Here is a 23,925-nt window from a genome sequence, read left to right as displayed (position 1 = left end):
TTATTTCTCCAACTGCTCCATCCCCATCATTACCTCATCGAAAGTCAAGTCTGATACCCTGTGCCAGGTAAAGCTTGAGAACATCTAAGTAAATTGCTGGGAAAATTTTCCCTTTGAAGAGGAGGAAGAAGAGGATTAGACTACAGAAAATTCGCCTTCTGAGAGGTGCACCTGCTGTTTGTGCTAACTCAGTTCAAACCACAAATGAAAGGTTGGTGCCAGGAAAGGAGTCCCGGCTTCAAGCCCATCCACCAGCTCTGAAAGCCCTACTTCATCTGATCACATTATCTGCCAAGCAGCTCGTCTCTTGTTGAGAATCAGTGCTTTACTTAAGAAAAGCTGCAAATCAAACAACAGAGCTGTCCAGGGAGCTGAGAATTTAGCTCTTTAAACATTTCCTCCTATAAATATAAATGGTTGCTTTCCTCTAGAGAAACCTTCTATCCCTCTGATCTCTGAAGGATTGGAGAGGGTGCCAAGAGGATCACTATATCTTCTGGTGAACATTCCCGATCACCTTAATCTCTTCGCTGACAATCTTCTGATCTGACAGAAATAGAGGTTATCGTGTCCCTCAGTTTATAAAGTATTAGGGGAAGGGGGGTGGATCAGAGGGAAGAACAGAACACCAAAATCACCAGGGAGGCAGATGGGAGGGGGAAAGGGAGAATTACTTTTAATACAGTTGCATAATCCATAATTCAGCAAGCTTTTCATTTCTCTTATCTTCTGAAAAACATGAAATTAAGTTCTAAGCAAAGTGCATAATTTATGAGAAGTCTCTGTGCTGATGATTCCCAAATCCCCATGCCTGGCCCTGACTTCTTATAGGAGTTCTAGTCCCACATTTCCAAATGCCTACAGGATGTTGCTGCCTGGAGTCAGCTATTATCTCAGTTCCCCCATGTGCAAATGGAACTCAACTCTCCTTCCTCAAATCTTTTCTTTCTCAATTCTTTTCTATCAAACATACTCTAATCCTGCTTCCAGAAAGTTCCAGAATAACTTAGATTCCTTCCTTTTCTGTCTCCGACAACAGGGTCTATGAAGTTTTTCTAGACTCATATTTCTCTCTTTCATCCCACTTTCCAAACCATCCCCCCCCCCACTGCACCCCAGATTACCAACTCCAGTCCCTACTTTCTAATCTGAACCGCATACCACTATCAGTTTCATTGTCCTAAAATTCTATTCCAACCAGACCTGTTGACAGCTGCCTGTTTTTTCCCATGAGAAGATTAAATACTCTTGCGTACTCTCCAAGGCCCTCCTATCATTTCCAGAGCCCATTCTTCCCATTCAACTATACTTTCCCAAATCTCGTCTCCAGAGAAGTCCCAGCAGAGCATGAGGTTCATATCAGGAACTCCAGGAAGACTAGTTGATTTAATCATACTGAGCTTGGCACCTCTCACTCCATGCTCCATGCCCCCTATTTGGAATGCTGTCCTTTCATCCTGATTGTCCAATCTCTACTCATCCTCCAGTCAGGACCCATCAAGGCTCAGCTCCATCAGGAAGTCTACTCATCACCATAATTCACTGTTCCTTGCCCCAATACACTTAGACTTTAATCCCCACACCCTCTTGTTTTATTTCAAATAGCTGGTGTAAAGCTCACAGTGTTTTCAATTTTAGAGAGTACAATTCTACATATATAATCTTATTTGATCCTCTTAATCCTGTGAGGTTGGAATCATCTCCTGCATGTCAGTAGAACTCCAAACCATTTAAATGAAGATCCTGAAGCTAATTGGTGCTGGTGTCAAGTCTTAAATCCCCCAATTTTTATAAGTTTATTTATTTATTTTGAGAGAGAGAAAGAGAGAGAGCAGAGGAGGGACAGAGAGACAGAATCCCAAGCAGGCTCCGCATTGACAGCGCAGAGCCCAACACGGGGCTCGAACTCACGAACTGCAAGATGATGTCCTGAGCTGAAACCAAGAGTCAGACACTCAACCAACTGAGCCACACAGGTGCCCTTGAATCCCTAACTTTTGACTCCAAATCCACACTTCTCATCTTCCTTATTTGACTATAAGTTCTTTAAAGTCAGGAATCATATTTTGTAATTATTGTCTTTATAATTTTACAAAGTTCTGAACACACAAGAGGTATCTATGATTATTTGTTGAATGGAGAATGGAAGTTAAGAAAAGAATCAATGAGCCATCAAGAAGTGAGCAAGTGCACTTGTAAGACACACACTGTGTTCACTGCAGCATTGGGTTATTAAAGATGGAAAGGGCTTGTCAAGTAGCCATTTTAATATACCATATTTTTATCCCTCATTCATTCTTCATTGATTCACCAGGTATTTACTGAATACCTCCACGTGTCTCATAGTGAGATAGATGAGTCAAAGACTCCCATGTCCCAAGATCCTTCCCCTAACCTAAGCCCTACCCAAGTAAGGAAGAGGAAGTACAGTTTTCATGTACATAGGTAAGTAGGTAGATAAGAATTTATCTATTTATTCTCTGTGTCCACACAATTGGTCCCTGACTAGCTGTAATGATTAGAACAGAAAATGAGAACAGAGTATCTTGGACGAGTTCACTATATATCCAGAAAAGAACCAAAGTAACCTGCTTCAGTTTTCCTTTTGGGTAGAAATGAAAATAAATTTCTTTAATCTTATCATAGTCTCTAAGGCATATTAGTTAGAGGTAAACAGCTCTTATCATAATCTGCCGGTTTCCAAAGGTATAACAATCAGAGAAGGTTATCATTTCTTATTATTGCTCTGTGAAATTTTAACTGACCCTCCAACTGTTTATAGAAATAGCATCTTCCCAGTAATGTCTCAGCACCAGCCCTGGAATTAGGTTAGAATCACAGAATAAAAAGAAGAGCAGAGATTAGAACTCACTTGTTTCATGTAACAGAAACTAAGACTCAGAAAGCTTAGGTGATTTGTCCAGGTTCAAGCAGAGCAACTCAGCATATCCTAAAATGAAAACCTAATCCCACAATTCCAAGTCCAGAAGTCTCTTCCCTCCTTCCATGCCTCAACTAACATTTTAGTTTTTCAAACTTCATACTTAATTATTGATATAAGGCTTTTCCTGCTATGAAAGTAAAAGTTCTTATAATGAATATCTTAAGGGTTTAGAAATCATCTTTAGGACTTAATTAAAATTCTTTGACATTAAAAATAAATAAATAAAATATTTGCTGGTTCCATATGGAATTCTTAGGCAATGCACAATGGGATGGCCCTGACTTTCTGATGACTTTAGCTCTGAGAAAATAGGCTGCTTTAGTCCCTAATATATAAAGATTTCTTTTGGGCCCTTCCTTTATTTAATTGTATCTTCTACAAGAGAAACTCTCATTTTGTGTATAGTTAGATTTCAGCAAAGATGATATGGAAAGGAAGGCACAAAAAAATAATCAGGGGAAGCCCCTTTATTAATAAAACAACAATAATAATAAAATTGAAGATAATGGATATTTTCAGTTCTCTAACCATGTGCCAGGTGCTATACTAAACTCTTTTTTTAATTATCTCATCTACTCCTAAGAACTCTACAAAACAAGTGCTATAGTACTCTCTACCTTATAGACGAGGATGCCAGGAGCAGAAAAATTAAGTTATTGTCTTACTACCTTAAGAATTTCTAACTAGTGTATTAAGTTCTGGAGCTGAGCACCAAACCCAGAACAAAATCCACATTCTATTTTCTTAATACACAATATTGTCTCCTTTCAGAAGTAAATGGGCTAACTAATGTTCACAGTTCTTTAAAAAAACAAAATGACAACAAAACAAAACAAAAAACAAAAACAACAAACCTCTTAGAGCCTCCACTCTGAAAAGGATGCTGCTGCTTCTGATGATAATTGAGTATGAGACTGAATACAGAATTACACTCTAGGTTGGAGGATTATACTTCTATCAGGATTTACACAGCTGGAGCAAGATAATTCTCCCTCCTTCTGTTTTAACAATAAAATATCTTCAGTAAAATAGGGTAAGTCATACAGGTAAACCTGCATATATAAGGTATTTTGTATTTCATCAAAGGAGAGGACATGTGGATTATGCGTCTTTCTCTGAAATGCCACCACACTACCATATGAGAAACCCAAACACAATTTTGTGTGGCAAAATACTTTCTCGATGTTATCAAATGTTCTCATTACCTATCAGGGATCATTTACCATTTCATTCTACTCCGATTTTTCACATTTTCTGTTTCCTGAAATGTAAACATCACTGCTTATGCTGGTTCCTTAAAAGTACTTAGGATTCTCATAGGTTAGAATCTTCACATAAATTACATGTAAGTCTGAACTACATTTCTTCTCTAAATATTTAAGCACATAAATAATCTCTAGCCATCCTGCCTGTCATTTTAAACTATTTGACATTTATTGTTTTGAAGAGAAGAAAGGTCAGATGTATCAAATCTGCATTTGTACTTCTTGACATTTTTCTCCAACTAGATTCTTCCAAATTATGGTACTGACATTAATACTAAGAGGAAGGAAGGAAGGAAGGAAGGAAGGAAGGAAGGAAGGAAGGAAGGTGAAGTATGAGAGAGAAAGACAGAGATAGAAAGGGAGGAAGGAAGAAAATAAAAAAGGGAAGAAGAAATGAAATAGAGAAAGAAGGGAGGGAGGGGGAGAGAAGAGGAGGGAGGGAAGGTATGGGTACAGAGGGGCTGGAGCATAAAAGGAAAAGCAGGATTTGTGGACTGGAAGGGAATGCATGGCTTCCTAATCCATTTAGCATGACCTCTGGTCACACTTCACAGAATGGACTGAGACAATCTGGCCCTACTCCTGGGCTCTCCATCCTTTGTCTCTGCATGGCCCTCTGCACATTTGTCTTCGTGTCTCACAGAAGGGAGTTTTCTTTCTCTCTAGTCACTCCTGCCTGTGGTTCGGCCCATTCCTACCTCGAAGCTGTGATAACATGAGGTTTCTCAGTTAAGAGGTATGCTCACTGTGCTCCAAGAGAGTCACAGTGGTGGAAACGTGGCCTCATTCGACGTCCACCCCTTAAAAGGAAAGGTGCCTGTGGGAAAGATGCAAGTAGAGTGAGCCCTCTGAAACCCAGAGTGCCAAGGGTGGCTAGAGATGCTCCTTTCCTTCACAGAATTCCTCATTGTTTCTTATTATACAGTTAAGCGTTAATTTGCACATTTAATATGCCTCCCTCACCAGTCTGTAAACCCCGTGAGGGCAAAGTGCTGGTCTGTTCTGTTCACTGCTGTCAGTGGAGCACCTAACACAGTGACTGACATACTGAAGCTACTCAGTAATTATCTGCTGAATTAACAATTAAAAGAAAAAAGAAGAAGAAGCAAGAAAGATGAGGAAAAACAAAAGGAGGAGGAGACAAAGGAAATTAGGCAGTGTATATGGGATAACTGACTTCGAATATTTGAAGGGCCCTCATGTGGGAGAATGGCAGAAGGAAAACCACAAGCAGGAGCAAGAAGACACAGAGATAATACTCGTACAGTTACACAAGCCGGGACTCGAATGCTAGATCCTTCTCACACTATGTGACCATGGCCAGTTACTTAACCTCTTAGCCTCAACTTATCTGGAAAATGGGAGTAATAATAAAGTCAGCCTTACCGTGTTACAGTGAGGATTAAATGGAGTAACCTGTGTAAAACTGTTCAATGGTAGTTGTTACTAGTATTTAGTTACAGAGGTGTAGAATTCAGCTAGTATTAAATGTTTTCCCAACAGTTCTGTCCAGTAAGCACTGGGAAGTCTCATAAAATAGTGATCCCCATCTCTCAGAAATATTTAAAAGGATAACGTGACACAAACTCTATTTTAAGAAGCAGACAGGGCCTGGATGAAGTGCATCTAAGGCTTGTAGAGGTCCACACTGCCTAGACTAGACGACACAATTATCCCCTCCCTTGCTGATACCTGAAACCGCCATTCTCTTCAGTGTTTTTTAATTTTTTTTAAATGTTTATTTATTTTTGAGAGAGAGAAAGAGCATGAGCGGGGAAGGAGCAGGGAGCAGAGAGCAGAGAGCAGAGAGAGAGAGGGAGACAACAGAATCCGAAACAGGCTCCAGGCTCTGAGCTGTCAGCACAGAACCTGACACAGGGCTCGAACTCACAAACCACAAGATCGTGACCTGAGCCGAAGTCGGACGCTCAACCAACTGAGCCACCCAGGTGCCCCTCTCTTCAGTGTTTTTAAGAAAATTCATCCTCAACACATCTTTTCTTCATTCTGCTAAACTTTCTAACATCATTGACATTTCACTATCTTTGTCTTCTCTTCTTCCTTTCATAGACTGAACAACTACATAAGCACATTTTGCTTCAATTTCTTTAGCACTCCCCCTAAACTTCCTCCTGCCTATGCCTGCTTTCCAGAAGGCTCTGGGCCAAACACAAGGCCCACTCCATCTTTGGAATATCCATCTCCCTTAGCTTCCATGACACCACAATCCAGTGGTCTCTCTTCCTTCTTGTAAGTTCTTTCCGGTGATGTCATTGACTCCATTCTATTATCAGATTATGAATTTTCCCAAAGCCAAGGTGTGACCTTCCTTCCTCTTTCTTCTTTCTTGAGAAAATGCATCTGTTCTCAAGAAATAAGCCACCAGGTCCATATAAACAGCTCCCACATCACTATCTTCCACCTGGACCTCTCACCCATTGCTGCTTCTGTTCCCTATCTTCATGTGTGTACCAGACAACCTGATCTTGAGATAGAGGCCCACGAAGGTGTCGTCATGTCAGGCACTCTCCTCCCAAGCCAGATGTTCTTCCCACCTGTCTTGCCACCAAGTCTGCATGGTCTCAGGCCAAAACCTTTGGCGTCTGACTCATTTCATTTTGTTCCCCTTATATCTAGGCGTCTCCTTGGCCCACCTCTGAGTCCCTTAATTCCCGAGCCAGTGCAACTGCTTCCCAAGGCTCTAGTCTAACTGCCAGCTCTCTGTGCAGTCCAGGACTGAGACCCACAACCAAACACCATTTCCTGAAGAATCTGCAGTCAACGTGCATTCCTCTACTCAAAAACTAAATACTTTCTGATTTCTCCAGCATCAAATGTAAATTCCTGATTCAATAAGCCAGCTCTACCTCTAACTCTGAGTATCTGACTCAGCACCGAGCCTTTCAACTCCCAGAATTCCTTAGACTTCTCTGCTCTGGCTAGTCCTGCATTGTTACACACACACACACACACACACACACACACACACACACACACACACAGTGTCTGTCTGTCTCTGTCTCTCACCAACAATTGTCCCTCCTCTGGGTATTATTTTGTGGGCCCAAATATATAAGGTCCTTTGCCTTTCTCTTTTCTCTAATTCTATACTCCCTCCAAGAGTTTCTCAAGTCACCTCCTAGAAGTTTTTTCTAACTCACTTCTATCACAGTCCCAAAAGAAAACTATCATTTTCGGTAGATATCCTTCGACCTGACCCCCTGCCAAAAGGCAATAAGCTTATTCTTTTCAAAATTCCAGAGCTATAATTTCCTGTCTTAGAGGAACTTCACCCCTCCCACTGTGCAATGAGCAAGTAGAATTCATCAGCCTTTAAGAGAATGGTTTTTGAGATCTGGAGGTACAGAACAAAACTATCTGTAATCGGCCCCGCAGGAGTTGACCTCTCCAAGCCTCCACTGAACCACTATAACCATCTGCACCCTTTCTTCAGCATCAAGTGCTCCTTTCACAGGAGTTATTTATTAGCATGCCTTGTCTGCCTGTTCTCCCGGACTTGTTTGTGAACTCCTGGGAGAAAAAGACTGTGCTCCATTCAACTTGGTAAGTGCTCAGTGGGGGGTGGGGGAAACAAATGAATAAATAAGCATTTATTCAGCCAAAAGTCCAAATGTATAGATACCCATGCAGAAGACTAATTTCTGTTTGGTGAACACCTCTCACACAGATCTAGATGGTATATCTAGAGATAAGCCAACATGGCTGTGATCTCAAAGCTCATTTTCTAGGCTCCCAGCCATGATAAAGTAACAAGCACTGGACTAAGCTCTCTTGTAATAAACAGCTGTAAAATTGGACAAAATATATGAAAAACTGTTTTCATGGGATAATCAGTAGCACAAGAGAGAGGGAAAATAAATGTGGTGCACCCTAGTATTGTCCTGATTTCCTGCCTGGCAGCATTTACCACACCCTAAGATGGGAAGGAGGGAATGAAGGAAAAATATCATTGATGGAAACTCTGATTCCAAAAAGGAATGAGGGACTTCTGGTGTAGCAAGATGGAGTAAGCCCACTCAATCCTATTTATCCTTCTGCTTACAACCGAGAACTCTGTACAAAAATTAATTAATTAAAATTAAAAAAAAACAAAAAAAAACAAAAATAAAAACTACAACAACAACAAAAAAAGTACTAAAGGATTCCAAAAAATAAATAAAACCAGAAATACAGAGGAAGAAAGTCAAACCTTGGAAAAGCAACCCATACAGAGGTGAGTTTCCTATTTTTCCCTCTTTTCCCTTGTACCTGTGAACCAAATGTGGGCACCCAAGACAGCTGTGGTCACGGTACCATGGACAGGTAAAATGCCCACAGAATCTTTTCCTTGCAGTCAAAAGGTGGGGAAAAGGAGCCTTGTGATCCCTAGAGCATAGAGGGAGATCTCTACTTCTTTGTTGTTTCCCGACCCTCTCATTTCATGATATTGAGCTCTCATCACAGACAGCATGGCTAGTGAGGTCAGCAGCCAAAACTCTAATAGAGATCCTGTTAGAAACTACATCTTGGGTTGGGGGTGGATACACACTGAAAAGGGCAGGAAGGAACTTCCTGAGATGCTGGAAAAGTTCTGAATCTTTATCTGGGTGCGGATTATATGGATGTTGCAGATGAGAATTATAATCAAGCTGTACACAAGATTAATACATTCAATATACTTAACTGCATTTGTCATCGCTCAATTTAAAAAATAATAACTTTCTGATGTTAATATGTAAGTTCTTATGTCCCACAACTGAAGATTCATTTCCAGAAAATTCTGGAAGTGGGCAAAATTACTTCAATGAAAGGACCTCATTTCGAGAAACCATGGGAAGGGGCCACATAACTCCTTTCCAGGGCTGCTGAGCTGTTAAACGAAGGCCAATGCTTGCCTCAAAATCTAGAACCTAGTACTACTGCTCTTAATGTCAAAGGTCGGTTAAAAGTATGAATCAATGAAATAGAATCTCAGCACTTTTTATGATCTTGTATTGTTATTTTTCTACTGCCTTATATATTTATTTCTGAATAATCCAGACGAGAATCTTCTACATAGGTTATTTTACAAAATGTTCAGAGACTCCATGAGGTAAGCCAAGACACGTTCTGTATTTTCTCGTTTAGGAAAAAAGACCCAGAGGTTCAACAAGTTTAGGGAAGTTGCACAAGATGTCAAAACTAATATAAGGTTAATATCATAATGGAATCCAAGTCTTCTAGCTCCTAATATAGCATTCTCTCCACCATAGAACATTGACTTTAATTACTTGGGCTGAGAATGTGGAAAGGATCTATAAAGGAGACCTGCCCACACCCACCCTCAGAAACCATGTCCCAATGGAAACTCAATAAAAGATAAATAAGGGAAAAAGAAAAACATGGTCAATGGTTTAAATTTCCCTCTGATTTCCTCTGGCTAGTTGCATGATTTCCTACAAGCTTGCCTAGATTTTCTTTATTTTTATTTTTGTTTTCAGATCTTCCCTTTAGCCTTTTCCTTACTTCAGGGAATTCTGACTACCTACCTCTCCATGCACCTGTTGTTACATAACCACAAAAGTAAGGTTCAAGAACTAAAGACTCTTAATTAACCAAGTAGTTGGGTGAATATGCCCCAATGGAGCTCTCCTTCTGCCCAGTTCTGGCACTTCCCACATTCTAGAATGTCTATGTTCACCAAGTGAACCTGAGACAATTTTCCTGGGAAAGGACCCAAGCTCATCTGAAGAAACAAAAGTTGTTCTGAGAAATGTGACTCACCAACAAAGTGCTAAGATGTCCCCCATCTCCTCCCCACCTTCCCACCAGGCCAATACTCTCTTTTAAACTGCTCCTTCCTTACACTTTGACCTGTGTGAAAAAGGCCAGGTCATCACTAGGTTAAGAAAAACTGGCCACATCCTAGATTGGAGAACAACACAATGGTTCTAAGAAAGAAGACACCCCTAGGGTTCCTTGGTAACTTTATTCACACGTCTCGTCACATAACCCCTGGACCTATAACCATCCTCACAAACATGTCCTATTCTCCTTCTACTCCCAAGCAGAAATAATGTCCTTGTGCATCTTAGGAAAGCAATGGCTCAGCCATGGCTCATAAAAAACACTACCTGTAAAATGCTGCATGGATACTTGACAGCCTCTTTTAGGTTGAGGCACTTTCTGAGGTGGCCTCCTCCCTCAGCCATGTGTCTCCATGGAATCTCAAAGGTTTAACTGCTCTTAATGGGCTCATGTCCACCAACTAGTTGGTACCCTCCAACCTTCTCCTGCATTCCCACTTGACAAGGAAAAGGCAAGCTCCAGCTAATTATAACAAAGAAATTACCAGAGGCTAGTAGCCCAGCACCTCTGTGGGCATGGACGGGCCTGAACTGCACATACTGCCCTCAGTTAAGAAAGATCCACCATCTGAAAACTACTGCTCTGTAATGTCTCTATCTTGTTCTTCTCCATTATTAGATTTCATACTTTCATAAAGTTAAGGCTTGCTTTCTTCGTGTAGGGGAAAAAATAATTGGATTGTGAATACTCTGCTTGAATCTTTGGACTGAATCCAAGGTCAAAAGACCTTGGAGGACACTAGTTGATAGAAATGAAGTAAATACCACACCTCAATTCTCCTCATTCACATTTCTGGGGAAGCCAATAGAAACTATCACCATGGTCACTCTCCCCATTTCCACTAGATCTCACTTCTTAGCCCAGGAATTAGAAGCTAGTTGCATGGGAACCCACAGTATTACAACTACCACCGCCAGGGTCACCAGATGTGACCACACATCAGGACTGCACAACTCCAGATGGCATTATTCAAATAAACTAAAATGCACAACCAGACACTGGGGTGTTGCTGCTTCTAGAAAAAACCATATGGTTTATAATGATGGAACACTTTATTATGTCAGGCATTGGGCTACAGATTTATACATGTCTTCTAATTTAATCTCCATGGCAGCATTCTGAGATAGGAACTATCCCTATTTTACTAATGATGAAACTGGACTTCAAATATTTTAAGGAACTTTTCAAGTCATGGTTATTGAACACCAAATCTTTGTTGCATGGCCTTCTGACAAGGATAATGTAAAGTTTTTCATCTATTTACATGGTTTCATTTACATGGTTACATAATCTGCATTTTGGGATGATTCCTTTAGCAGAAAGAGCCCTAATTTGAAGGCAAAAAGATCTATAGTCCTAGTCAGTACCTAGCACGGCATCTAGCATCTCATAACCTCTCAATGCATAAGTGAAAGTTTCTAGGTCTACCATTTTTCACCTTGAAAAAGTGTTATCAAGTAGCTGGATTCCAGTTACTGCATTTATAAAATAAAACAAATACTTGCCCTGCCTACTGTAAGATTGAAAAAAATATATTAAATTTGAAAGTTCTTAATAAATTATAAAGTCCCATACAACTGTAACAGGACATTAATAATGATTATAAAGAAAGGGCTAGGCAAATTTCCACAAAATGAGGTTATCAAGTAGTAATCCTAAGAATGGCAGGGGGCTTCAAGTTCTGCTGAAACAGAAGTTTCCTCTCTTCCTCTCCCTTCTGGAGGCCAGTCGTCCTTGTCTTTCAGAAGACAAACTTCCTTATAAAAGCTTTCATTTTTATTAATGATAACACTGTCTTCCCACACCATGCACACAAATCCCTCATGGGCTTTTCTTCTTTTTCTTTCATAAATTTGTGGAAAGATCAAATGGATTTAGATGAACTTCATCTTTCTAATAGCTGTGTATATATATTCTCAGCATTGCAAAGGGGTTTCAAGTAGCCAGTAGGAGCCCACCAAATCTAGACGTGACCTCATCTTCTCAAGACCCACGTACCTTCTGCCCTGCCCAATGGCTTGATGACACACACACGAGAGATGCATCTTAGATGAATAATGTTCTATGGGTGTGGCTCCTTCCTCATGGATAGACACACAACACCCCACAGAAATACTCTGTGCCAATCTGGGGGCAGAGAAAAACAAACCCAGTACTTTCAAAAGATTTTCTTCTCTAACAGTCTCCTTGTAAGCACATCCCATCCAATTTCAAAGATACACATGCAATTCTTATCTTTTCCTCCTGGAAACATCCAGACCCAAAGTGTCTCAAGAGTTGAATCCTGAAAGATCCTGATTCCTGCTTTTGTTCCCCATCCCAGCTCTCCTGCCTGTTGTGGCTTCTCAACATTTCCAAATATAAAACTGATTAATAATGAATGCTGTGGCTTATCTGACCCACATCTCACCTTACTCTTTGCTACTCTGGAATTCCATTCCAAAGTCAGAGGAATATCAAGTTCAGAAAATAAGGTTTCCCTGATATCCACCCTGAAGTTTCCTTCTGCAAGTTGCATCCTATTACTTCTTTGGGTGACACTATATAACTCCTCTCCCTCTTCAGAGATTTGTAGATTGTTACCAGGGCTTTCCCTTCATCGCCACTTCGCTCAGCCATATATATTTAATTCTTTTCATCTTTCACCATGAATTGGTCCCCTCAACTCTTAAATCAGCTCTCTGGTCTTCTCTGGACTAGTTCCAACTCCCCAAATTCACCTCAAATAACTGATATTCCTTCTGAGAGCTCCAATTTCCTCTCTATCTTCCTTGGCTCTCTTTGCCCTCTCCAGAAATGAAATAGGAAGGCAGTGACAGATATGTGAGGTCAAGGGTCAGGTGTATTGCATTGCATACATCTACTTTAAATTTCTCAGGTCTCTCCATAGCACATGTAAAATCCCCAGTTGCCTATCCCCTTTCCTGGAGTGAGAAGGGGGCTGCTTATAGGGAAACAAGCCCTCCTAGCCCACAAGTCAATATCCTCTAGGCCTCTGCCTGGGGGAAGGCAGAAGCAAGACATCAAAACATCCAAAAAACAGGTTACAAAGTGGGGCTCTGAGCAATGTGACTGCCTCCAGGCAGACATCTTTTCTGAGGTTTGGACTGTCCCAGAATGGTAGACCAAAATTCATACAGTCTCAGCAATGGCCTTTCTACACTCTTCTCCATGAATGAGTGCTGTGGGGAGCTGCTTCAGACTTCGAAATATTGATCCCATTTATGAATTCAAAGCAAAGCAACGCACAAAGAAAACACATTTGCGTGTCATGCATTCTAAGGCCTCTCAGCTATCCTTTTGTCCTCTCAGATGTCCCAAACTACAAGGAACAGAGTTTTTGCTTCATGCTGACTGGGGGCTTTTCCATTTCTATCACATCCCTAGTCATGGTCCTGTTCAGATTCAGGAAGCTATCTTCAGTCTGAGACAAATGGGTTGCTGCAGGCCACCCACCACTCTCTTCCCTCCTCACAGCCCCATCAGCATGCTTGTGCCCCTCTAGACCAGACCACCAGGCATTTGGGCAGAAACAGGGAGAAATAAGCTGAGTTGTGCCTATTTTCCCTTTGTATGCTTGAATATCTTATGTCACAGAAGAGTTAAATGCCTTTTCTACAAAACAGAGCCCATAAAAAGGAATAAATCCATTTCCTCAAACATAATAAATAGTAAAATTAATCCAAGTGTGAGAACCTAAGCTTGAATTTTCATACAAGAAAACGAATGGAAACACCATGATATATGTTGCCTCAAACATGAAACATGATAGAACAGGGTGTGTCCACTCCCTCCAAGGGGAGGTCTGCAGTGGAAACCATATCTGAATGAGGCTGGGGAGGCAGTGGGAAGGCAAGAGGCTAGTCCGGCATGGCCAGCTGCCTAACTGAAAACAGCATATGCCTCAGAGCAGAAGAGCCCAGCCTGTTCCAAGTGTGATCACCACAAGGCCTGAAATGCTTTTCAATAAGCTGTCTGTCTCTCTGGAGGTCATGGGGAGCTCATCCAGTTACACTTAGTGTCTTATTTGATCCCATCAATAATCATTTGATCCCAATGCTGCTGAAAAATGCTTGGCCAAAATTTCTAGCCTTTTAATGACAGAATCCTGGCTCTTTCTGAAAACAGCATTGCTAGATGTGTCAAATGATGCATAAGGCCTTGGTCCAACTGCCAAATGGACTGTGATGCTAAGGGAGGACTTGGGACGCTCACAGAGACTCCCTGCTGTCAGTAGCAAAGCAGTTCTTGAAGCACACTCCTCTCGACATGAAACTCCCCTACTCAGTGGCTTCAACTCCTTACCAGAGGCTTGACTGGAATATATGCTCCACATGCATTAAGCCTGTGACTCTTCAGAAACACCCACTGATAAGTTCATGCTACCTGCCTGTTTATAGTAGGCAAGTTCAGGGCTGCAGAAAGGACCCCTTTTGTCTGTCATCAACATCTCACAATAGCTGATCTAGACTGTTGGGCCTATGGTCATTTAACAAGAGGTGATAGGAAAGCTCCAGAGATGTTCACAGACATGAAAGTAGAAGACAATCCACATTCCCAGAGAAGTCATTCTTATATCCATTACAAATACATCAGGCGCTAAAAGAGAATGTTGCATGTATAAACCACAGAAGCCATGATAACATTAAAGCACAGCTGTTCTCCACAAAAGTATCTGTGGAGAGACAACAGTATTGGTCTCCTATCTCAGTTCACAGGAGGCTCTATCAAACTCATCAAACCCTGCTTCTTACTACAAATTCTGCCTGTTAATATGAATTCTGACATTGAACACAAAGGGGTCATTTTAGGTGCCAAGGATACCAATGCTAATACTGAAATATGCATCCAGATTCTGTTTTCCTTGGGAACCACATACAAGTATGTTTTTTGTGCAAGGAGGGAAGAACCTCAGCTTCTAGATATCCCTGCTATGTGACAGTACTGGGCATGTGTGGGAGGATATGTGTGTGCTGGGACAAGCATGGTAGGTACTTGGAGCTCTACAGTGGGCTCTTTTCAGTGCTTTCCATCCAATTAATACTAGTCATTAGTAACCAGTGGAGCATAAAAATTTCATTTATTTCTGATGATGAGAATGATAGAAAAGATGCTGGGTTTGCTCAATGGAATTAGTGTAGGCTTTTAAAAAGGCATGATTTCTTTTCTGTGTCTTCTCATTCATTTACATTGTATATTTTATTCACTGAGCCTTTTCCCAGTGGTATTACGAGAGAAACATCCATTCAAAACCACCTGGTTTTCCAGTCAAAGAATACTATGGGAAGAGTTAGAAGTAAGTGCCTGCACACACACCCCTAACTCAGTGAATATGAGAAGAAAATGAGAGTAAATGAAACAGAAACCTTATTTCAGGAATCTCTAGCAGAGAGATCTGCAGTGAAACAGGCTTGCCAGAGACTGTCATCCAGAGTTGCTGCTACAGACATTCAAGCTAAGAATTAGAGGGAAGGTTGGGGGGGGGGGCAAGAGAAGAACTATTGTCTCTTCTGGCTTCACAGTGACTCTCCCAATGGGAGAGAATCCTAACAACTCTGCTCCCTCTCTTCACACCTCCCTCCTGTCCCGTATTTCTTAGTTCCTCTGGGGCTCTTCCAACAACATCTGAGAGGGGGGAAAAAAGAGTCTGAGAGTGGATAGCAGACTGGGGTTGGAGAGAGGGAGCAGACTAAATTAATGAAGAAGAGGCAATCCATACATAAGTCAACATTTGATGAGAACAGCTAGGGGAGATTCAACCATATAAAGAAGAGTTCTACATTCTCCAAGCAAGTGCACCACACTACCCACATCTACGGTGGCCAGGAAGAGGAACAAGGGAAAGGGAAGATGGCAACAGTCATGACATCTAGAACTAAGCTTGGAACGTAGAAGTAATAAGGACATTTCAACTGTCCCAGGGGTCCCCTGTTCAAAGTGCACCCAATTTTGGCTGGGACCCGGTGTAAATCGGTAGAAAGAAGAAGCATTCTGCCAAGAGAGAAAACTTTTCTTCCAACTTGGTTACTGGAGAGGAAGGAAAACCCTGGGAAGTGACTCTTTTCAGCAAGAACATAAAACCGTACTTTATGGTCTAACTGTGGGAGGAGGTTTACAAAAGGAGGAAAGACCTAAGAACCAGAGGCTGGGGTTTTGAAAATAGGGATTAGTTGACAGTGGTTGCAAATTGATGTGCCTAAAAATACAAATCCCGACACTTTCAGGCGGGAGCTGCTCACCGATCCCCAAGATCTGGAAGAGAAGACGGGGCTGGGAGGCACGGATCGCCGCGGACAGCCTTCCCTCTCTGCCCACTTCCGAAGCCTTCTTCTCTGGCATCAGGCGGATCCTCAACCGCCCTTCGCCGTGGTGAATCCACCAGCTGAACAGCTCGCTGAGGTTGAACTGGAGCAGTCCCGCAATCACCTCCTCTGGGGGCCCGACACAGCCCTCAAGGATCGCCTCCTCTCCCAGCTCCAGTACCAGCTGCTTGGCGCGCCGGAGCTTGCGAACCGAGCCGCCCTTCAGCACCCTGGTCAGCGTCCGTGCCTGGGCAGGGGCTGGCGAGCTGGAGCCTTCCGTCCAGGAGACCCCGGGCGGTTGCCCTACCAGCCTAAGTAGTGGGGCGCAGTCGAGAGCCAAGGAGCCGCGTGCCTCAGGCCGTCTGGCCCTCGGCTCCAAGAAGGACGAAGGCGGCAGCAGCAGGTCCCGAGCATAGACACGGAAGAGCGAGGGCACCACAAAGTCCACCGCCAGGCTCTTCCTCTGCAGACGTGAGTAGCTGAGCGGCTCCCGAGGCTGCAGAGCTGGCCCCACGGCGGGTGAGCCGGCGAGATGGCCGGTGCCAGTCCCGGTCCCGGTTCCGGTTCCGGAGCCCAAGGCTGCCGCTGAAAGCAGCAGTAGCAGCAGCCCTAGGAGCCCTAAGGCTCCCATCCCGCCAGAGAAGAGTTGTTTATACTAGTCTCCCGACTCTCTGGGATCCAGCCTCGCCCTTCACTTCCCCTCAAATGAAAAGGGGCTCCGAATAGTCCTTGGTCCTGAACAGTTCCTTCCACCTGATATCTGGGGGATTAGGCGTCCACTTGATTCTCTAGCTTCCCTCCAACTGCAAGGAGGCAAGCGGGAGTCTCAATAAAATGGGGCTGGAGGCTCAGGGGTGTGTCAAGAGACCCTGAGCACCTCGGGCTCAGCAGCTGGGACCCTGTACCTCTGGCGCGCCACGACTCGTGCCGCGCCCCCGTCTGTAGCTTACTGCGCTCCGGAACAAGAGAAACTACTATGGTTGAAGGGAGGTGGCGATGGAGTCCTCTCCTGCCCTCCGAGGCTTGAGCTGTGGTCTGTCCGCGCTCTCCAGCAGCCTCCAATACTCCGCAACTTTCCAGCCGGGAACGATGGTTCGGAGCGTTCTGCTGTTCTAGCCCCTTCCCCAGCGCTTCTTTGAGCTTCTGAGCTCCTCTTCCTCAGTGTAGGAAAAACCGGGGGCAGGGGTTGCTTTGTCGGGCACCCTCCTGCAACCCTCCGCAGCGGAAAGTCTGCGGATTGCACTGCCCGCTGAACTTCTGGGCTTGAATCAAGCCCCCGCGATGTGAAGCGGAGGCTCAGGGCGCCGCGGCGCAAGTTTGCAGCGTCCTTGCTCTCCTCCCGCGTTTCGTCTGCTCAGAGTTCTCAGGCACCGAAGCGGCCCCGGCGGCAGCAGCCGAGTGAAAGCATTCTGTGCAAAAGAGCCCGAAATCTTGCTGCCCCCTCCTCACCCATCGGCAGCCCCCTTGGCTTCAGTTGGCTGGGCAGAGGGCGGCCGGAAGGAGCTTCAGTGCTGCGCGACCCTCCGGACAGCGGCGACAGGATGTGCCAGCTGCTACCTCCGCTGCCGCCCCCGGAGCCGCTGGATCGCATCTGCCTGGGCGCCCGCCACTTGCAGCTGGCTGAGGCGCGAGCTCGCGCCGGGAGGGGGCGGGACCGGGGCGGGGGCGGAGCTCGAACGGCCAACTCCGCGCTGCTGCCAGGCTCACGCAGGCCTGCCCCGCCCCGCTCGCACCCGCCAACCAATGGCGTGGCGAGACAGGCCTCTATGCAAATCTGCAGAGGCCTCGGCATTCATTGAGAAAAGCGCAGGGCCCGCCTCGCCCTCCCTCCATCACTCTCCCCTCCTTCCTCCCCTTCCTCCAGATTCCCTGCCCTATTTCTCTGTTATGTGAACAGGAGAGCGTTTTGGATAAATGGGAGGTCTGAAAGAGGCCTTTGCAATCAAGCACTCTCCCTAATTATGCATTTAAAAGATTAAAACGGGTCCGACTTCAGAAAAGCTGGTTCCGGAATAAAACTGGAGGCGAGGGGTAAAGGAGTGGGAGGAGGGGCAGCACGACATTGCCAAAACGGAGAGCAGCTTGTAATAGGCCCCGAGACAGAATCTTCTGTGACCCTTCCATTATTTAAACGCATTCCTGGGAACCTGACAGTTCTGCCATCGATATGAGAAAAGTTAGCAGCGTGGAGGTAGAGAGTAACGGTGATCGCTTAAGAGTTCTTCAGCTACAGCAAATACATTTCAGACTTGTCAGTTACCCTGTGTTTTCTCAAAACGGTGCTTGAACATGTGTCACCTGCTTTCGTCTCCGCATGGTAAATATTTTAAATTTCAGCTTTAGAGATCAGAAAACGGAGTCGAAGAGATGGTAATTGATTTTCCTTTGGTCACATAGTCATACGTGCGTCCCAGGCCCTCACTCTTGTACTCTCATTCATGCGGCTTTACCTATCTCTCCATGAATAACAGGCCAAGAAGATCTGAAGGGTGACTTAGCTGGAAGGAATAATGACTGAATACTTGCTCATAGCTTTGGGAGCAAGAGTTCAGAACCAAAGAACATTTTTTATTCATCTGTGAAGGACTGTACCTCTAGTATCTTTTTCCCTTTATCTCTCCAGAGTTTCCAATACAGAACTCAGAGAATAGCTGTATTTATAACAAGTGGTTCACTAGAACCAGAGACAGAACTATAGTCTTCAGTTCACACAAATCCCTCCATTCCTTCTTCTCAAAGGTTGATTGTCATGCCTTGTGCTGTCAGAGCAAAACATAAGGCAAGATCCTCTCTTGAGGAGCTCATAGCCTGACAGCAGAGAAGCTTCCTCATAGAATCAGAGCATAGAGTGGAGTTGAATCTCCCTCGCTGAGCTGCAGAGTGCTGCAGTAATGTGTCCACTAACTCACAGGAGGTGGTAGCCAAACAGGGCCTCTGCTCTCACAGGCTGGGTTCCTTAGAGCCTGTGGCATTGCCTTTGGCAACTGAAAGACCTAATGACAAAAGAAAATTGATCCTTGGAATGATTTGCTTCCTGCTCCATGTGTGGTAACTCACTTAATTTAACAAGGTAACTGGCTTCTCCCTGGAACTCAAACTGGGTACACTGAGTTTAAAAGTTTAAGGGCAAAGAATGATTTGGCCCAAGGACTAGAATGGATGCTTGTACCTTGGTGGGAGGGAGGGAGGGAGGGAGGGAGAAAGAGAAAGAGAAGAGGAAGGAAAGGGCATGGAAGCTAATATTTGGAAAGGATATGTTGGTTGATACTTTCCTAGTATGTGACCATATATGTTTTCATTTTCATCAACTTTCACTGGTGTGCACACTGATAGAAGAATAATTTTCTATTTGAAATGTTTAAAAGACTCAAATGTAGGTCCTTTCACTCCCCCACTCCATTCCTTATTCTCTACATAATTCTTGTCCAAAGTCAAATTGACTGGAGTAATTTGTAGAGAACTATGAATCTTCTGCTACAATCAGTGGCCACTAGGGGGCTGCAGAGACTTGAAACTTCAGTAGAGCGCCAGGGTTTAACCTCCCAGATAACATCAGTTGTCAGTCTGGGACCACTGCCTTTGCACCCAATGGATGCAGGGCTCAATTAATTCTCATATTTTTATAAATTCTATCAAATTTCCCCTGAAGAAGAGAAAGTGCTTCTCCCTGTACATTAAATCACACCAAATCTCAAAACTGTTATTCCCTTAATTTTTTAATAAAAATTTTTAATGTTTATTTATTTTTGAGAGAGTGTGAGCAGGGCAGGGACAGAGACAGAGGGAGACACAGAATACGAAGCAGGTTCCAGGCTCTGAACTGTCAGCACAGAGCCCGACGCGGGGCTAGAACCCACAAACTGTGAGATCATGACCTGAGCTGAAGTCGGATGCTTAACTGACTGAGCCACCCAGGTGCCACCCCCCACTTTTTGTTAATTTTAAAAAGGAGGCAGGAGTGAATATTGATAGTTCATTAGTCACTATATGCATGCACCTGTAGGAATGTGAGTGCGTGTGTGTGCATGCACGCATGTGTCTGTCACATCATACAGTGGGCTTTTGGAGAAAGATACATATTATTATTTCCATTACAGAGACAAAACAGTTAAGGATCAGAGAGGCAAAATAACTTGCCCAAGGTCAGATAGCAAGTAAATTACAGCAATGGAATTCCAACCAATGATTCTTTTTCTCCAAAATTTACACATCCCTCTGGAACAAATTAGGCCTTTTCCTCATGCCTACAGCTATAATGTTGACACCTCCACCCTATATCATTGCCACCTAAAGGAAGGGAGATGAGAAAGTGCAGTTAAGAGCAAGTAGGGGAAATACAGACAGGGATAAAAAGCATGAGCAAGAGTGATAGCTAACATGTCTCACACACTTATTTTCGGCCAGCATATTTCAAAATAATTCCCATGCTTTATCTCATTTAAGATTCACAGTAAACTATGAGGGGAAGTAATAGTATCTCTTTTCTATAGATCACAAATGGAAGCTCAGAGAGAGTGACTTCCCAAGAAGACTACACAGGGAACAAGATTTGTTAAAGGAGGTGAACTTTGGTATCAGACAAAGAAGTCCATGGCTTGAAATCCTGGGCAATCTTACAAGAGAGAAAATGGAGTGGGATGGAATAGATTGAGGTGGGCAGAGGTGAACGGAGAAAGAAACTAAAAGCCCAACTGAAAAAGAGAGAAGCAGGGAGTGGGGTTAGTGAGGAGGGGGGCAGATAGGGGATACTGGAAGCTCTGAAGACAGTTAATGAGGTGAGCTGTTGTGAGTCACCTTGCCATTGACTTGAGCATATAAGGTGGAGAGAGAGAAAAGTGAGTAGTCCATGTAGCAAGAGAGGAAAGGCCCAAGTTGCACAGTGAGAGCACTGAGACCCTCTTCAGTAAACTCCCAATTTCTGAAAACAGAGAAGTAAACACCTCAGGGAGGGGTTTGAATTCTCTATAAGAGAAGCAGTGATAAAAACATATCTCAAATCCAAGCAGTGTGACTTAAGGCAAAACACATCTCACAATTGCAAAACCTGACTGAGACCTACAGGGTTAACCAAGTCAGGCATCTAGTTGGTCGAGGAGGAGGAGGAGGAGGAGGAGGAGGAGGAGGAGGAGGAGGAGGCGGCGGCGGCGGCGGAGGAGGAATAGGAGGGAGCAAAAGGAGGAAAACAGGAAGAGGAGCAGGAGAAATAAGAAGGAGAAGGAGAAAAAAGGCAAAAGCAAAATCAGGAAGTCAAGCTGAAACTAGGCCTTACTAGATACTCTGGGCTAAGATATTTGGGAACCCACAATTGGAAGAGCTTACCCTGGCCCAAGAACAGGAATTGGGACCCAGAAGAAACATTCAAAGGAACTCTGGATTTGTGTTCAGGAAACTGGCTTTCAATTAAAGCCTTGCTTGAGAGGCTCTATGACCTTAGGAAAACCCTTGCTTTCTCTGGGCTCAAGTATCAAATTAGAAGAAGGACCAAGTATCGTCTTTAAGACACACATCTGTTCTGAAATTCTGTGTGAGATTCTCCAAGTGGCCAAAAGGTCTCACCCAAGACTGGGAACCAGAGTTGACAAGTACTAGAAGGAGGCTATGAACTTTCAGGGGAACCAGGGAAAGAGCTTGGACCGAATGCTAGCCAGAGAAAAGTGAAAATAAAACCAAAACTTCTTTTAAAAAATGTCTCTGCTGGGGCGCCCGGGTGGCTCAGTCGGTTAGGTGTCTGACTTCAGCTCGGGTCATGATCTCGCGGTCTGTGAGTTCGAGCCCCGCGTCGGGCTGTGTGCTGACAGCTCAGAGCCTGGAGCCTGCTTCGGATCCTGTGTCTCCCTCTCTCTCTGTTCCTCCCCTGCTCACGCTCTGTCTCTCAACAATAAATAAATGTTAAAAAAAAATTAAAAAAAAAAAAAATGTCTCTGCCACTAGACAAACCTGAGCTTTGAATCTATAGCCTGCGATTGCTGACCAGTCATACATAAGGTATTTTCTTTTTTTTTTTTTTTTTTTTTTTTTTTTACAGCATAACACCATTTATGTAATTGTAAAACAACACTATTCTCATGGATATGCATATATTTAAATAAACGTATGGAATATGAATCAGCAGTGTCATAAGGTATTTTCTAATGATCTTCATGCTAAGAGGAAAGTAAAGTTATTAATTTAACTATCATTTATTAAGTACCTACTGTGTGCTTGGTTTTACATGAGGTGCTAAGGAGAGAGATTGTGGTAAATAAAACAGTCAGGGCTCCTACCATCATGAAGCCATGATAAGATTAAATTTAAAAAAACCCAAAATACAAAATTGAATTTATGCCTATGCTACATATAAGCAAAAATCACAAATACAAAAAAAACTGAAGGAAAACATTGAAAAATAGACTTATGGGGTGGCAGAATTGGGAGTCATTTTGTTTCTCTTTACAGATGACTTTTAATAGTTTTGTACGACAAATAATAATAACATTGGCTTTCATGAATAAGGTATATCAGTCAGGGTGTCCAGGTTATGTTATAACAACAATCAAGACTCTCAGTAACTTAAAAATAATGAAATCTATCCCTCTCATTTATGTCCGTTTCAGATAAGCAGAGGGCTCTGATCATCATAATCATTTAGGGATCCAGGCTGATGGAGCCATCACTATTGTGAGCTTGTAGGGTCCTTCACCAACAACTAAAATACTCCAACGTGGAAATGGAACTCACACCTGTGGCTGGAAATATCCATATGGTTCTACCCTATCATGAGAGACTCCATAAGATAGAAAGTCAGAAATATCTAGAAAACAGGCTTATTGGAAAAAGGAAAAGAAGGAAGCCTTATTGGAAGAAGGAAAAAACCTGCAGGTGCTGCATTATTTGATTTAAACCAGGATGGGTCTAGAGGACTGGAGTTACGCAGAAGGCGGGGAAAAGATCACTTAATTCTCTGGGGATCCACAGCCAACTGGGTAGCCCCGCTGCCATTCAGAGAGCACAGTCTCTCAGTCTGTACATATGTCATTGCAGAAACAATGAAAGAGCTCAGCCTGGTATTCTCCATCCCAAGGCATGATATGCAAGGACACAGAAAAAGCCCCTCTCAACCACCCGAGAGTAACAGCTCTCTCCTGGAAACAATAAACAATCTCACATTTACTGAAGAGAGGAGTGAGAACAAGAAAGATGAAAGCAAACAGTTCACTACTATGTACTTCAATCCCCGTGGTTGCTGAAGCACGGCACATTAGGGAGAAAGGGTGTGAGATATTACTGTAACTAACATGTGTTGGTCTGATCACCTGCTGCTATCCTAATATTTTCTCATCTTTAAGCATCCTTTTTGGCCAAGGAAGTTGAAAATAAAATTTGAAGGGTAACTTGGTTTATCAATATGGTCTTCTTGAAAAGCCTTTTAAAGAGCTCCAAACCAATGCAGTCAGTTCTTTCTGATTTTTAGCCAACACAGGTTAGTGCTCTGGCCTGTGACTTTTAGTGGCATCAAGAAGACCTTGGTATCTTAGAGCTTAGTCACATCTATGTGATAGATCAAATGGACCGTAGGCAAGTCAATCTC

General features: G+C 43.3%; 1 protein-coding gene across 1 annotated transcript in view; it reads right to left on the bottom strand.

Moving 5' to 3' along the window:
- Nucleotides 1-16,989, bottom strand: part of ALK (ALK receptor tyrosine kinase) — a 668,845-nt gene extending 651,856 nt beyond the window's left edge. Inside the window, exon 1 of the mRNA XM_042933341.1 lies at nucleotides 16,296-16,989. Within this exon, the coding sequence (XP_042789275.1) occupies nucleotides 16,296-16,989 (694 nt within the window). The remainder of the gene's footprint in view (nucleotides 1-16,295) is intronic.
- Between the last annotated feature and the right edge of the window lie 6,936 nt (nucleotides 16,990-23,925).

The sequence above is a fragment of the Panthera leo genome, chromosome A3 (genome assembly GCF_018350215.1).
Source record: "Panthera leo isolate Ple1 chromosome A3, P.leo_Ple1_pat1.1, whole genome shotgun sequence".
Lineage (NCBI taxonomy): Eukaryota > Metazoa > Chordata > Mammalia > Carnivora > Felidae > Panthera > Panthera leo.
The sequence above is the reverse complement of the archived record's forward strand: the minus strand, read 5'-3'. Positions and strand labels throughout refer to the sequence as shown.